We start from the raw sequence: 16,882 nt of genomic DNA, 5'->3' as shown, positions 1-16,882 counted from the left end.
GGCTCCCAGCAGCCCCTTCCCTCCCATCCACAACCCCTCCTCTCTCCCGCTCACGCCTCCTGTTGCCCTTTCTGTGTTGGACGTGGCCCTAGCCATCTTAATTTCTTTTTTTTGTTGTTGTTGCATTTAAAAAATTTATTTATTTTAATTGGAGGCTAATTACAATTTCTATTTTCCTCTTAAATGTATATTATTCTTGTCTTCTTAATAAAATTGCCAGCTCTTTGAGAGTGAAACACTAGTGGGTCCATATTCCATGTGCCTGCAGTGCACCTTAACCACAATACAAGGTTTTCCATTGTTGCATGTTTGATTGTCTGAAGTCCTCCAAATCCTACTCCGTTGGATAGTGCTGGTAGCTTTTTACCACAGAAATTCCAGCAGGTCTGAACCTTGTATCCTCTGCAGGACTACTCTGAGATGTGTTCAGTGCTTGAATAGAAAAACAGCAGTTCTTGAAGAGCAGGTATTTATTGAACAGGCACTCAGGGCAGGTTTGGTGCTGGAGGTATAACAAATTAGCCCAAAACCACTGCTCTCAAGGACCTGATGATATTTTCCCATTCTCTTTACACCTTATAAATGACAAGGATATATTTACATTCATTCACTTACCAGATTTCTATGTTAAAGCTTATATTCCAATGAAATAAGATAACATAAATAATTTCAGATGGTATTGAAAACTATGAAGGAACCGAAAATGGATTAGTGCTTACGGAATGATAGGTTCTCCTGGTGAGGGAGGAACAGGGCTTCTGTGCATAAATTGGATTGGATGGAAGGTAACCATGAGAATAAGTAGATACCCCTCATGCAGATATCTGGGAGATCCAAGGTAGCTAGGACACTGAGTTCAAATGTGCTGATGATGGAAGAAGAGGGTAAATAATGAGAACAGTTAGGAAGCTGATGCAGTAGCCCATGAAAGCTGATTGGTGTAGGCAAGGTACTGACACTTTAACATATTGACTCTTTATAACCCCAAATAATTCCTTGTATTTCATTAGATTATCTATGAATAATGGAGGTACTCTCTAGAAAGGAAGAAACAAGCTCATGGTCAGAGAGTAAGTGAAGATGTGTAACTATTAAGAGAGCCCAAGTCTAGGGCTGGAAACTTCACATTATGGTTTAGGGCAGCCTTACCTCTCATCTCTTCAGCTCTGCCTAGTCCTTCTCCAACAAATCTCCTGGCAGAATGCAAATTCTTTTAGTGTAAGCAAATATTTGTACCAGTGAGAAGTAGACACAAGTCAGTCTTTGTAGTCTCTTTCAATTGACTGAGCAGAGGGTTCCTAATTACAGGCTTAAAACTCAACATTCTAAAAACTAAGGTCGTGGCATCCAGTACCATCACTTCATGGCAAATAGATGGGGAAAAAATGGAAACAGTGACAGACTTTGATTTCTTGGGCTCCAAAATCACTGAGGGTGGTGAATGCAACCATGAAATGAAAAGACACTTGCTCCTTGGACAAAAAGCTATGACAAACCTAGATAGCACATTAAAAAGCAGAAACATCACTTTGCCAACAAAGGTCCATATAGTCAAAGCTATGGTTTTTTGAGTAGTCATGTATGGATGTAAGAGTTGGACCATAAAGAAGGCTGAATGCCAAAGAACTGATGCTTTCGAACTGTGGTGTTGGAGAAGACTCTTGAGAGTCCCTTGGGCAGCAAGGAGATCCAATCAGTCTATCCTAAAGGAAATCAATCCTGAATATTCATTGGAAGGACTGATGCTGAAGCTGAAGCTCCAATACTTCGGCCATCTGATGTGAAGAACTGACTCATTGGTAAAGACCCTGATGCTGGGAAATATTGAGGGCAGGAGGAGAAGGGGGTGACAGAGGATCGTCAACTCAGTGGACATAAATTTGAGTAAACTTTGGGAGATGGTTGAGGACGAGGCAGTCTGGCGTGCTGCAGTCCATAGGGTCACAAAGAGTTGTACACTACTGAGTGACCAACAAAAACAAGGCATGTTTTTTATTTTTTATTTTTATTTTTTGTTAGGGGTAGATGCCATATGGAACAGAGAGCATCAGGATGACAGCTGGAGTCTAGGCTTCAATTACAAGCAATTTTTGGAATGTTTGTCATAAGAACATATATTCCGTTCCGTTCCGTTCGGTCGCTCAGTCGTGTCTGACTCTTTGCGACCCCGTGGACTGTAGCCTACCAGGCTTCTCCGTCCATGGGATTCTCCAGGCAAGAATACTGGAGTGGGTTACCATTTCCTTCTCCAGGGGATCTTCCCGAACCAGGAATCGAACCTTGTCTCCCGCATTGGAGGCAGACGCTTTAACCTCTGAGCCACCAGGGAAGCCCAAGAACATATATTAACTATCATTAAAAGAATTATTGAATACCTAGTCAGTGCTAAACATTGGACAGGGGCTGGTGACAAAATAGTGAGTAGCAGCATATAGGGTGTTTACTACCCTCATGGAGTTTTCACTGTTCAGTGGGCACACAGGCAGAAACAAGTTGTGTTAGTGAGGTGCACAGGACACAAGGGCTTGTAAAAGGAAATTTAACTTGGTCAGTTAAATCTGGGAGGATTTCCAAAGAGAGATCTATGGTTACATTAGTAAAATTATAGAAACTAACTTTTATTATTCTTTTTATTGAGATATAGTTTATTCATAATATTCTGTTAGTTTCAGGGGAATATCACAGTGCTTCAGCAATTTTATAGTGTTTTTGTTGCTGTTATTTAGTTGCTAAGTTGTATCTGGCTCTTTGTGACCCCACGGACCTTAGCTTGCCAGGCTCCTTTGTCCATGGTATTTCTCAGGCAAGAATGCTTGAGTGGGCTGCCATTTCCTTATCCAGGGAATCTTCTCAACCCAGGGATCAAATCTGCATCTCCTTCACTGGCAGGCAGATTCTTTACTGCTGAATCACCAGGGAAGCACTTTTACAGTTTATACTCCATTAAAAGTTATTACAAGATAATGGCTATGATTTCATGTGCTATGCAGTTTCCTTGTTGCTTATCTGGAAAATTGTTTTTGAATGCCTCTGAAAAGCCGAGGCAAAATATGCTGAAGAAATGAAGTTGAAGTGACAGTCAGGGAAAAACCTGGGACACTATTTCATAGTCATACAGGCGGCTGTGTTCTTTGAACAGAAGTTTGTTACCATCTCAGGGCCTTTGCACTTGCTTCTAATGATGCTGCTCATCAAGACCTCATGGCAGTCTTCTTCACATTCTCATAGTCACTTTTTCATAACCCCCTTATTGAAACCAGTCCCTGCTTATCACTCTCTCACACAGCCTTTTGTTTTCTTCATTTGTGATGATCTTGGTTTTTCTTCCATTTACTTTTCTTAATGAATTTCCCCCCCACTAGATTGTAAGCTCCAAGAGCCCAGGCCACTGCAACTCTTATTCATATCACCTGACCTGAGTCTGACACATGGCAAGTGATCAATAAATACTGCCAAGTGAGAGAGAATGAAGGAGTTACATATATATCAATAATCAAAAAATAGAGAAGGATAAATGCATGCACAAGAAGGTTTATTCTGTTTTGAGTTAATAATTTCTCTTGCACAATGTTAACCATGTTATATTCCCTTCACATAGCAAAATTCTGATAAAACTCCCTTAAAGATGAAACTGCTACACAATTCTTTATTGAAGATGAGAAATGAACTTTGTTGTTTGCATAATCTGAGGTTTAGTTTTAAAAATAAGCCTCTGGAAATTTACTTTGAAGCACATGAAAAGGATAGAGTAATAGATAGAGAGGTAGATGGATAGATATAAAATAAAACAAGTGAACTAAAAATGTAACTTCAAACTTTTGATTATGGTTAGACAGATGTTCATTGTAAAATCCTTTCAACACTGCACACTTTCATAAATAAAGTTTAGAAAGAAATCGTATCTGAGTGTTCCTCCTCTCAACAGAATGTTTAATCTTTATTGATGTTAATAATGTATATTAAAAATTTTATATTTAATGTAGTACCTTCTGTATCTTTAGGGTAGATGATTAGCAGGGAAATCATCTAGTAAATCCTTTACAATATACTGATAAGCAACAAGTGATATCCATTTGGTATGATTTCCAGAAGAGACCTGTGCACTTACATGGTTGACTGGAAGTTTGGAAAACTAGAGCCCATGGCTCTCTACTGTCCTTCCAGCCTGAGAGCTGGCTGCTGACTCCAGGGGTAAAGTCAGAAGTGGAAGGTGACTCCCAGGTGTTGTCTGTTGTAACCGGAGAAATCGTTTTCTCACCTGTGACTCACAGCCCTCTCATCTAAGGAAATGTGCCCTCACCATCATTAACATGGTTCAGTGTCTTTCTGTCCCATGAGTCTATTTGACTTTGTGGCTGCTCTTGCTTTTGATGGGGCCAGGATGGAAGGAACCCTCGTTGCATTAATAACAACAACCATCATCTGAATGGGTGTTCCTGGCTTATGAAAGTACTTTTATTTGCTTACTTTATTTGGTTGTTCCAACAAAGCTGTGATGCAAATAGGCCAGGTAATATTATGTACTCCACCTGTTTTACAGATCAAGGCAATGTATGAGAGACATGGCCAATTTCACGGTAGGGCATTGAGGAGCTGAATTTAAGACTGAGGTTCCCGCCTTCTAATCCAGTCAGTCATCCTTACTTAAAGCCCAACTGAAAATACAATTTCTCACTGCCAGAATGTTTCACATTTGGAAAAGAGTGAAGCTTTCGAAGAAATAGGATATCAGGGGAAAGCCATGTGAAGGTAGCCACAGGTAAGGTGAACTTTTCGCGGGTTGAATTCATGCCATGTCACCACCAAAGCGCCGATCCATTTCTCCATTCCATTCTTCCATGTTTAATGCAGTGTCTCTCCCTTGAAAAGTTAAATCTCTGCTTGATTCTCCCCCAGTGAAGAACCTGAGCTGGATAATACTCTTTTAGAGTGGGAGTAGTCAGTCAGTGGGGACTGTTTGTATGTTTGTCCCATGCGCCTCCAGTCTTTCCCTCCCCACGTGCCTGTTCTTGCTGAGGTGGAAAGATAACTACCCTTGTGCTTATTCCACCAGCTCCCGAGAAGCTATTAGAGTCCAAATGTGTCCACTGTTCATGACTTGTAATACCACTTAATTCCCCTTTAGTTTTGGTTTCTTGGCATGAATGTTAATGAGTATTGACTATGGGATCAGACGTCCCTGGGTCTGAAACTCCTCTCACCCTTTCCTACCTGGGCCATCAGGCAAGTTGCTTGGCCTCCCAAAGCAACATGTTTTTATCTATAAAATGAGATTAATTATAGGACTTGTCCTGTGGCGCTTTTGTGAGGGCTAAATGGAATAATACCCATTCCACACATGAAGGGTGCAACTACTTACTGCTTGGTAGATGCTCATAAGTATTGGTAAGAATTTTAATAATCCCGAGTTAAAATATAGACGCACTCTTCATATACTTGATAAAATCCATGTTACTATCTGGGCTTCCCCAGTGGCTCATTGGTAAAGAACCCGCCTACTAATGCAGGAGGTACCCGTTCAATCTCTGGTGGGGAAAATCCCCTGGAGAAAGAGCCCTTTCCTCTAGTGAGAAGGAGTACCATTTACACACAGCTGCTTCTCCCTCCTCCCTCCCCCTCCCTCCCCCTCCCTCCCTCTCCTTCCTTCATTTCTTCCCACCCTCCCTCCTTCTCTCCTCCGCCCAGCCTTCCCTCTTTCCTGCCGTCCTGTAGACTGGAAAAAAGGCGCACCATGAGAGCTGTGAGCTGAGTGTTGCTGGGGGCAAAACGAGGACTCTTGCCCTGGAGACAGGGTTCCAGGTAGCTCTGAGGAGCGGCGCCACAGTGCAGCCGGGGAGTTGGTATGTATATGGTTTGCGTGAAGTACGTGCAGTCAAGCACACATTTTGGCAGAAGCTTGCTGCTAGTCACAGGGAGCAGGTGTCACCATTAATGATCTTAGTGTTTTTCTCAGATGTGAGGAGATGCAAGATTTGGGCTCATAACCTCTTCTCCTGGAAATATCTAACTCTCTGAGTAAACTTCTGCCAATTTTCCCAGAACACAGTGCCTCCTTCCCTGTCTCCTCCTTGCACTCATTTCAGGGGGGCTTGAAGGTCAGCGGCTGCAATGGCTCATGACTTATTCCTTGTGGAGGTAGTAGGCAAGTGTCAGTTTGAAGTTGACACTTCATTTTCCCCTCCTTCCTATCCTCGCCCACTGCGTTCCTTCCTTCCTTCCTTCTTCACATCTTTACTGAGCATCTCTATCATGTGAGGCAGTTCCTACTCCCATGGATGCTGCAGGCTACCGTAGAAGACAATTATTAAAGTAATTACACAAATGGATGTCACATTATGCCTCTAGTAATTACTGTAGAGCTAGAGTATTTCACTGGAGACCATAACTTAACAGGGAAGCTTCCCTGAAATTGTTACCAAGCAAAGGCTCACTGCTTGATGTGCATAAAAGCCAATACTATGTATACTCAGTTGCTCAGATTGTCCAACTCTTTGTGATCCCATGGACTGTAGCCCACCAGGCTTCTCTGTCCATGGGATTTTCCAAGCAAGAGTATGGGAGTGGGTTGCCATTTTGGTGCCAGCTTTTGAGAAGTTTTATTTTGAGGCTCACCGGCAAGGAGATGGGATGCAGGGTTCAAATCTGTGTCTCTGATCTGGGGTTTGGTCAAACCTTATGAATTAATGCTGGCTGGGTTGGTCTGAAGAAACGGTGGTGGGGCAGGTTGCCATTAGTGAGCTTTGGAACATGGTCATCTATGGTAAAATACGGTTCAGGCTTCAACATGGAATCTTCAAGGACCATGGGCCCTTCACTTCTAAAAGGATTCTGGCATTCAAGTTCCAGCCATGCCCTGATCCTTTGGTTTCCTGGGGGTTGTGGTGGGTCCTTTGGTTCTGGGTGTTACTTGAGGTCAACAGTTCTCTCTTCTGCACTCACCTTGGCTGCCTGGCTTGCATATGGTTCTCTTGTCTTTGAAAAAGTCTCAGTGACTTGTTAGAAACAGACCATACTGGGGTGGTTCTGTGGTTCCAGGACTGCAGGGAAGTGGCAACTAACCAGGTGAGGAGTCAGGGCGGGGATGGTGACAAAGCAGTTCAGACACTGGCTTCAGAAGCCATGACCCGTTAGCAGAAGAGTGTGTGAGCCTGGAAGGAGGCCACCGGGCTGAAGAAGTGGCATGTAGTCTAAGGTGGGGCGGGGTCTGTGGTGGGGACCGATATGTGTAGTCTGTTGGCAATCACCAGGCTCCATCTCCATTCCTAGAGCCATGGGAGTCCACTGAAGAGCTGCAGGTAGGGCTGTAACATAACACTCATGAACCGCTTAGTGTACAGGAATGTCAATACAAGTTCCTGACCTGATGCCTAGTGAGGCAAAAGAAACTCAGATGGAGTTTGGAGCAGAGAAAGGTCTATTGCAGGGCTGTGCAAGGAGAGGAGGTGGCTCACGCCCTGAAAAGTCTAGGCTTCCCAGAAGGGTTTCAGCAAAGCAGTTTGTAAGGGCATGTGCAGGGGAGGTCCTGGGGTTTGGGATCAGCTTGTGTACAGCTCTCCGACTGGCTGGAGGTGAGGCACAGGGGTTCCCATCTTCAGTTCTTAGGCTCCTGGTGGCCTTGGGCTGTGTGTTCTAGGTCAAAAAGTAGTTCTTCCTTTTGGTGGTGGGGCGGGGATGGGTTCCTATATGCAAAACAATTCATGAAATTTGCATCAAGTACTATTTTCTGGTACCTCAGAGAGGAGCTAAAGCAGAGGATGTGCATGATTGCCTTTTGCGGGGTGCTGTTCCCAGGAGGCCCTGTAGGCTCCTGCTTGGTTACAGAGATAGAAGTCTGGCCAATCAAGCCATCTTTATTCCTGTGGCCAAAGAGCAGAGGGTGGAAATGATCTGCAGGATGGATCATCTGAATTCTAACCCAGTGCTCAGTGATCTGGGGAGTCATGAAAGTAGCCGGCCTTGGGTCTCCTCTGGGAAGATTATTAAACAAGCTGTTAGAAAACAAAAATTCAACTGAGTAAATTTGATGATTTAATTGGCTTTATTCAGTGACTTATGAACACAGTTAATCAAATGGGGCTCTGAGGGGTTGGGCAAATGGAAGGCTTTTATGGGAAGAAGGGAGGGGCAAGGAAGCTCTCAGCAAAGTATATTTAGGGCAGACACCTTTTTTGGTGACAGGGAGGTGATGCCAAGGGTTTTATCCTCTTCTTCCTCTGGGCTGGGGGCAAAGATGGAGAAGGGACAAAACACAACAGATTACCTCCTAGATAGCTGATCAAAAAAAATTACAGATAGTTGATCAGAAAATTCCAGACAGTTGATTAAAATTACACTTTGGGAAGGTTGAAACTGTGAGTAAGTCAGGTTTTAGAGAGGTTTGGTATCATGAGCTTTAGCACAAGTGACACTTTGGGGCCTGTGGCTTTCTCTTTAACACAGACTCATGCACATTTGCAACATGTTTCTGGATGCCTGTAGTAAGCATCCATCCAGAGGGCTGCGGACTTCTTCAGGGCCCTGTGAGAGGAGCAGACAAAATTGTGAGTAGGTGAGACTCAGGTCAAAGGAGCTACTTCATGGAACATTTGCTGTTTTACTTAATTCAGGGCACCATTGTCATTTTCAGCTATATCTAAAAAATGTCTCTCTATCTTCCCAGTAGGGAGAATCAAATATACTGACTTATGTATTAGAAGGTGAGTCCACATTTTCTGGCTTCCCAGGTGGCTCATTGGTAAGAATCCGCCTGCCAATTCAGGAGATGCAAGACACACAGTTTCTATCCCTGGGTTGGGAAGATCCCCTGGAAAAGGAAATGTCAACCCATTGCAACATTCTTGCCTAGGAAATACCATGGACAGAGAAGCCTGGCAGTCCACAGTCCATCAGCATTTCTGTATGGAAGAGATTGAGTTTTTCTTTCAATTATTTTTCTTCTGTACTCCAAAGCATCACTTGTTCTTTTCTCCACATTAAAAGAAAAATCTCTATTGAATCCCTACAAGATAAACCATGTACCTATACCAACTTATCCTGTATCCACCTACCTCTCCTACTTTATAAAGTTAAAGACTTTTCTAGGCTCTGGTTATACAGCTGTGAGTAGGAGTGGTGAGAGTCTTTCCACATGGAGCTCTGGTCTACGTTGGGAGACACATATTACATAATTTATTACCCAATATGCTATTAAATCATGATTGTAATAAAGATCAGAAATGAGAAACAGTTGCTGTGGGAGCATGTGACAGGTTTAGTCTTGGGAGCCAGGGAGGACTGAGATGAAGAAAGACCTTTCAGGTGAGCTTTGAAGAGTGAACGGAACTTGAGAAGGTGACAGGAGGGGGCTGGCAAGTTGGCAAATTATTCTAGGTAGGAGAAAAAGTGACCAAGGATGGTCCTGGCAAGGGGCAGGGAGTTATGTAGCTGCTGAAGGGAAGTCAGATATCGGGAGGGCAGGAAAGTTGGAGGGCAGTGGCAGAAGGTGAAGAGGGGTCACTGTTCAGGGATCAGATCTGACCAGGTCTAGCCTTCCTGGTTTATTTATTTGTATTAAAAAGATACACCTGCTTTTCTTTTTCCTAATTTTAAGATAAATTATACAACCAAGGTTTTGGCTGTTAATTTGACGAGCAAAGGATCCTCTAGGGAACTGTGACTGCTTCAGGATGAGTGTGGATTCTCAGTTCTCATAGGAAGAGTCACCCCTGCCTGTCCCACCAGACCCTGCAAGCATCTTAGTTTGCAACCCTTGACCAGGTGATTTGAGAGTCCCTCCCACTGGTTAAGTTCTAAAGCATGTCAAGGCTCTGTGGGTGATACAAAGCCAAATAATACAGAACCCTGGTTTATAAGAAGCTTGAAACTTAGGGCATGAGGCGTTTTCACTAAGAAATACCCAGAAGGCAGCAGGTAAATGGTAGGAATGACTGTTACCATTTCTGTGTTAGCGTTGCTCCTTATAGAGCCTCATGTCCATGCTGGGCACATGGATGTTCCTTAATAAATAGCTATTGGCTGAATGATTCATAAAGCAGTGAAGAGTCTGGGGACCAGCGGTGAAGGGAAATGAGAGCTGTGGGTTGAGGGACTGTTATTACCTGAGAATGTCTCCAAATGCCTTCAAGATGGGCTTATTCACATACTGCAGTCCATGCTTGGCACACAGTGACTTCACCAGAGGTGCCACCTTGTGATAATTATGACGTGGCATTGTGGGAAATAGACTAGGGAAACACAGAGAGGAGATATACAACTTCTCAGACCTAAGGAGAGACCCAAAGTTCCCTTTTCCCTTTTACAAAATAAAACGGTATCAGCCATGCAGACCCAACCTTGAGCTTGCACAATACTTTTGTTCTGGGAAGTTACAAGACTTTCTGGCAGACTCATCTTATCCCTTAACCCACTACAAGCCTTGTGGGTGGCAGATGTTTAGGAAGATCTAAAAGAATACATTTTAGTTCCATCAACTGTTTATTTTTGGTCAGATCAAATGAAGGTATAGCGTTTAGAACTTTCTACCATTTAGAACTACCCAGAGAACTGGAGATACTGAACTTCCCACCCCGCCAATGCTAATCTCTGTCTTTGTCTGTCTTTTTAACTTCCTTAGCAAGAATAGATGAATGTATTTTAAGTCACGGTAAACAGCTAAAAGTCCTAGGAAAGAAATAAGAAGTGAGGAGAGATGGATTTTTAATCCCAAGTTTTCGTTAGTCAGCCAGATGACCGTCTTGGATGTAAACCTCTCCTTTAATAAAACTATGCGTAATAATCTTTTTGTTGCTGTTGTTTTGCTGAAATTTTCAAGCCCTAATGTGAGAAATAGAATGAAAAAAATTCCTTGAACAAATAAAGGTCTTGCTCCTTCTTTGACTATCATAGACTCACATGGCTTAGACAAAGAGAATGTGGAAAGCCTTTCCCCTGATACTCTGGAGAAACTGACTCGCAGTGTTTTAACTTGCATCCAGGCGTGAACTACCCGTTTTCCTCTCTGTAACTGACCCATTGGTAAGTATTTCCAGATACAATGTAGAAGTTGCAGCAGGGACTCCACTTCATTAGTTATTTTTTAAACTTGTCTCTAAAGACACAGATAAGTAAATATTTGAATTATAGCATAGTTAAGTTTGAACACAGGTTGGTTACTCGTGTCCTGATTTTTGTTGGGTTGTGCCAACAAAGCAAATGCAAGGAAACCACCAGTTCCTGAGCCCATAGGAATCTGGAACTGCGTCACTGATACTTTTCCAAGATTCCTCTCCATTTACTCGCAATTGGGACACTCCCTTCATTTCTTCCTTCCCTTCTCTATCATTGTTGTTGACTGAAAAATAGCATCCTTTAGAGAGGCCTGGTTCATTTTCCCCAAGATTGCGGGTCTTGTGCTCTGCTCTGGACCATATGGAGGGGTCATTAGTGGCCACCCTCGGCCTTGGTTGGGAGACATTGGTCTCACTCACTGGTGCTCAATCTGGAAGTTCAGGTGCCCAGTGAACCAGTCATTGAACAGGGACTGTTCAACATTACAGGTGGCCAGGACCTGCAAAGACAGAGCACGCATTAGATGGAAATCAGCCCGTGTCACACAAGAGCTTGTTACTCTTTTATTTATCCATCAGTCAACAAGTGCTGATTGAGTACATATTTTATGTAACAAACCATGAGTGATAAAAATAAGTCCCTGGTCTCAGGGACCTTACAATTATAAAGGAAATAAGACATTTTGCTAAGAAGTATAGATAAGGCAATAGATATAAAGAAGTAAATAGGATCTGAGAGGACTGAGTCCCTACTAGCCCTTAAAGTCAGAAGACTAAGGTGTCATGAGTAAGGACTTTGCAGATGGAAGCAGGATTGTAGGACTCTGGTAGAAATTATAGGAGTTTGAATATCATTACCACAGAATAGATTTAAAGGACTTCTAAATGGGGAATAAAGCATGCAAGGGCTTTAATCAATGGTTTTTTGCATAGAAATACATTAATATATACAAGTAGCTTCCTTTTTTATCTAACGTATTTTATTTTGTAAAAAACAGACGGACAAGAAGTTCATAGGATTCTCCAGATTACTCAGAATACTTATGAATGTGATTTTATTTAGTGCTTTTCTAAGATTTAATTCTTTTTAGGGTTGTTGCCATTTTGAATGTCATTTTTGCAGTTGCTCTATGTCAGGTTTCCTCGAAGTGTACTTTAGAGCACCTTGGGGTTCCCTAGGACACTTTCAGGGGATCTGTAAGGTCAAAATGATTCCCATAATACTTCTGAGACAACATTTGCCTTTTTCATTCTCATTCATGCATGCTTAGAGCATGGGTTTTTCCAGAGGCTATTAAACATGGGATGGTGCCATCATTCTGATGTTAACCTTTATTGGTTTTATCTTGTTATTTTAAAATTAATTAATAGATATTTTAACACTCTCTGTTTCAATTTCAAATACAGTAAGTATCAGTGGATATAACCTCCAGCAACGAAGCTCTTTGATGTCCTCAATAAGTTTTAAGCGTGGTGCTTGACCAAAGCGTTTGAGAACCGCTACTGCATGGAATGTCCACTGAATTTGGCAGTGGGCACGGAGCAGGAAGCAGTATGATGACCGGACGCTCCAGTCAATCACGGCACAGCCAGTGTCAGGCCTGGGGGCAGCGGTGTTCTGCGTGGGGCACGAGTCTTTTAATCGTGAACAGCATGCTTGGCGAGACTGCTGAGTCTCCTCTCTGGGCCCCCCTATCTGTACAGTGAAATTAGAAGGATTCCAGGGTTCTTCCTTCTGTTATTCAAGTGTGTGAGATTCGTTGAAAGACTGTACCATGTTGAGGCAGGTTTAGTAAGCCTTACCTGTAAAGTGCCGCACAGTAAATGTTTCGATTCTGCATCACAGCTATGCAGTTCTGCTGTTTTAGAATGAAAGCTATCATAGAGAATATGTAATGTATGAGTGTGGCTGTGTCCCAGTAAAACTACAAAAACACGGACTGGGCTAGATCGTCCCTGGGACTGTGGTTTATTAAGCCTTGGTTAAGAGCAAAGGTTCTGAAATCGAGCTGCCGAGGTTTAAAACCTACTTCCAGGGAACTCCCACTGGTCCACTGGTTAAGACTGTGTGCTGAACACAGATTTGATCCCTGGTAGGAGAACTAAGATCCTGCATACCACACAGTGTGGCTAAATAAATAAATAAAACCTGCTTCTACCACTTATTAGCTGTGTGATCTTACACAAGTTATGTAGCTTCTTCATACCTCAATTTTATCATTTGTAAACTGGGAATACTCTGAGCATGTATCTATATCTCGTGTAGCTACATGCAAAGCAGTTGACAGTGCCTGGCCCCTGGCAAGCCTCCAATAAACGTTATCTGAGGTAAGCAGATGGTGATCAGGATGCTTTGATGGATGCTTTCCCAAGAACAGCATTATTACCTGAGTGCTGAACCAATCCCGGTTCTCCTCTTTGCTCATTTTCATTGCTATGTGGCTCATCTGGGTAACATATGCAATCCAGGGACTTTCAAGAAGCCTTTAAAAGAATAAAAGGAAGATATGATCACTCCTTGGGGAGTTTCAGTTCCAGTCACTGGGCTTGCATAACCACTGGCAGATCTGGCTGAGCATTAGAGGAAATGGCAGTGACTCAAAGGTTCCAATAATGTGGTGGTTGTTTGTTTTTCATCTTTGCAGACCTTTTATATCTAAAGATGACACACTAGGTATTCAGTCACACTACCTGTCTTGCAGCCTACCGTACCAGAGCAGTGTCCCCAGTATTTTCTGTAGGCATTGGTGCAAGGCTCAGAAGATACCTAGATAACTGTAGGTCAGGTTTCCCTGGTGGCTCAGTGGTAAAGATTCCATCTGCCAATGCAGGAGACCTGGGTTTTTGATTCCTGGGTCGGGAAGATCCCCTGGACAAAGAAACGGCAAACGACTCCAGTATTCTTGCCTGTGAAATCCCCTGAGCAGAGGAGCCTGGCAGGCTACAGTCCATGGGGTCGCAAAAGAGTCAGACATGATATAGCGACTAAAGCAACAACTTAAGGATATATGCAATGTGATTAACAGCTTGGCTGTTGTCATCAGATAGAACTGGGTACAAGTTTCATTTGGCACTGCCACTAGCCCTTATTTCCTTTTGAGTAAGTGATTTCATTTCTCTGAACTTTAGTTTTCTTATCAGAAAAATGAAATTGATACTATCTGCATTGCCTGGTTGTGCATTTGTGATTATATCAAATAAGATGATGCATGTAAAGCCTTTAGCAAATTGCCTGATGCATAGTTCAGTTCAGTTCAGTTCAGTCGCTCAGTCGTGTCCGACTCTCCGCGACCCCATGAATCACAGCACGCCAGGCCTCCCTGTAGCTATCATTATTGTTATGAATAGTAATGCAAATAAAAGAGAAAGGAATAAATTGCGAAGTTAAAGAGGGTTATTCAGTTGAAAGTCCTTTCGATCTGGGGAAAATCTCTTGTCGTAAAATAAATTAAAAATAATTGGCCTCCTGTTATCTTTGGTAAGAATTATGATGTCCAGCTGGATTACAGTTTGAATTACTTGGTGATCAGGCAGAATACAGTTGACCCTTGAGAAACATGGAGGTCCACCTAAATGTGGATATTTTAAAGTAAACACGTACAGTACTGCAAGATTAGTGGTTGCCTGAATTCACGGTAGTGGAACCACACATATGGATAGATGTCTATGGAGCTTGAATATCTTTGGATTTTGGTAACTGAGGTGGGTCCAGGGATAATCCTCCTCAGATGCTGAGGGGCTGCTGCTGCTGCTGCTAAGTTGCTTCAGTCGTGTCCGACTCTGTGCAACCCCATAGACGGCAGCCCGCCAGGCTCCGCCGTCTCTGGGATTCTCCAGGCAAGAACACTGGAGTGGGTTGCCATTTCCTTCTCCGATGCATGCGAGTGAAAAGGGAAAGTGAAATCGCTCAGTTGTGTCTGACTCTTCGCAACCTCATGGACTGCAGCCCACCAGGCTCCTCTGCCCATGGGATTTTCCAGGCAAGAGCACTGGAGCGGGCTGCCATTGCCTTCTCCTTGATGAGGGGTTACTGTACTGCAATTGGGAATTAATCATGTGGGAAAAAAGGCAGGATTGGGCAAATTCAGTTTCCAGGAAACTCATTCAACTATTTCAGCTGTTTTATTCCACATTTTCTTGGAAATGTCTCAGCTACAAGAATGTAGCCTGGTGTCACAATCTGCTAATCATTGCTAATCATAAATAGATCAAGTAAGAAAGGTAAGAGGACCATCCAGGCAATAAGATTAGGAGAATATTATTGCTTTCTTACTTGACTAAGTATATGAGCACCATGGTTCCGAAGATTCCATAGAAAGGACCGAATGTGATGAAATAGCGGATATAAAAGCTGCTGACCCAGGCAATGTCCTGTGGAAAGAAGTGCTTGAAAGTTAAGCTAGTGGAAATAAAACTGGCTAAATCTTGTGTCCTGGTTCTCAAGAAAGCTACATCTGGAAAGGACCAAACATTTACATTTCCCCTTTTCTATGAGCCTGATCTAGCTCTAGAGAAGGAATCGAGTTACTCACCTCCCAGTCCCTACTGCAGTACATTGCTCGAATGGAATCCAGGTTGAAATATACTGGCATGAGAAGGGCGGCCCCAACTGAAAAGAAACCAAGAAGATGGTGAATAAATGAACAGATATGATTCCTGTGGAAGCTAGTGGGAGTTGATCTCCTTGCTACCCCTGGAACATTGCCCCTGAGAAGGGTGCAAGGTGGAGATCCACAACCACACCCTGGATGCTGCTGGGCTTTTAGAGTCTCTTGGAGAAGGAAATGGCAACCCACTCCAGTGTTCTTGCCTGGAGAATCCCAGGGACAGAGGAGCCTAGTGGGCTACCGACTATGGGGTCGCACAGAGTCGGACACGACTGACGTGACTTAGCAGCAGCAGCAGAGGCTGAAACAGGACTTTGGTTCAAGCTCCCTTAAGGAAACTAGGGAAGCTTTGAAGATCTGAGTCGTTCCTGATGAAGGCATCCTGGAAGGGCTTCTGCTGTGAGCTTTCAAGTTTTCTCAAGGTCCCTGAAATCCTTCAATCCTTCATGATCCTTCCTGTTGGGCCTGTCACGATATGTTGAGGTGGCAGATACAGAGCAGGCATACTGAGTCTGGCCAGAAAGTTATTTATCTGCTTCTCTCCCAGGACCAGTGAAGTTGCCTGGAGCAGGTAGGAGTCATATGGAGACCCTTCAGATTTTGACAACTCTCTTCTTGATCAAACTTTAGTCAGATGCTCTGGAGCCCTCTTCCTGACAAGGCTTCAAACTTGACCTGTAAACTTTCAAAGTCTGCAGACTGTCAGCACAAATGATTTTGTCCACCCTACACACTAAGAGACTCGCACATATGCTAGAAATAGTTTCTAAGAACAGTTCAAGGCCGTGCTCCTGGGATGATTCCAGCCCCCTTAAAATACTTGAGAAAGTTCAAAACTGTCCAAAGAACTTACTGCTTGTTCAGTAGGCTTCTGACCACCTTTTTCTTCAATCATTTGTTAGAAAACTTACAATTATAAAATTCTTACTGTGTCCCTCTGGGATGGATTGTCCCTGATCCAGAAGTGTCTTTCTCAAGGACTTGGGAGTCATCCCTTTGAAGTACAATCTTTGAGGATCAGGCTCTGTCCTGCCGCCTCTGGGAGGGTAAGGAGTTTGACTTTGATAAGCACCAGTGAGAAGACACACATGGCTTAACCACATGACCAGCTTCCCCTCCCTCTATCCTCTTGCCCTAATTTCCTTTAGCATGTCCCAGTGTTTTAAATATTGGAGAAGGAAATGGCAACCCACTCCAGTGTTCTTGCCTGGAGAATCCCAGGGACAGGGA

The 16,882-nt window shown here is 43.3% G+C and overlaps 1 protein-coding gene across 2 annotated transcripts in view; it reads right to left on the bottom strand.

Moving 5' to 3' along the window:
• Positions 1–8,025: 8,025 nt before the first annotated feature.
• Positions 8,026–16,882, bottom strand: part of LOC129554846 (fatty acid desaturase 2-like protein FADS2B) — a 47,812-nt gene continuing 38,955 nt past the window's right edge. For both annotated transcript variants that reach the window (XM_055424130.2, XM_055424131.2), the window contains 6 exons: positions 15,578–15,654; positions 15,319–15,416; positions 13,433–13,529; positions 11,466–11,545; positions 10,098–10,223; positions 8,026–8,517 (listed from right to left, as the gene is read on the bottom strand). In XM_055424130.2, the coding sequence (XP_055280105.2) occupies positions 8,442–8,517; positions 10,098–10,223; positions 11,466–11,545; positions 13,433–13,529; positions 15,319–15,416; positions 15,578–15,654 (554 nt within the window). In that variant the 3' untranslated portion in view covers positions 8,026–8,441. The remainder of the gene's footprint in view (positions 8,518–10,097; positions 10,224–11,465; positions 11,546–13,432; positions 13,530–15,318; positions 15,417–15,577; positions 15,655–16,882) is intronic.

Source organism: Moschus berezovskii, chromosome 14 (genome assembly GCF_049115385.1).
Source record: "Moschus berezovskii isolate FMDL1 chromosome 14, NW_MosBer_1.0, whole genome shotgun sequence".
NCBI classification, from domain to species: Eukaryota; Metazoa; Chordata; class Mammalia; order Artiodactyla; family Moschidae; genus Moschus; species Moschus berezovskii.
Note: the sequence above shows the minus strand (reverse complement) of the source record. Positions and strands in the feature narration are given on the sequence as shown.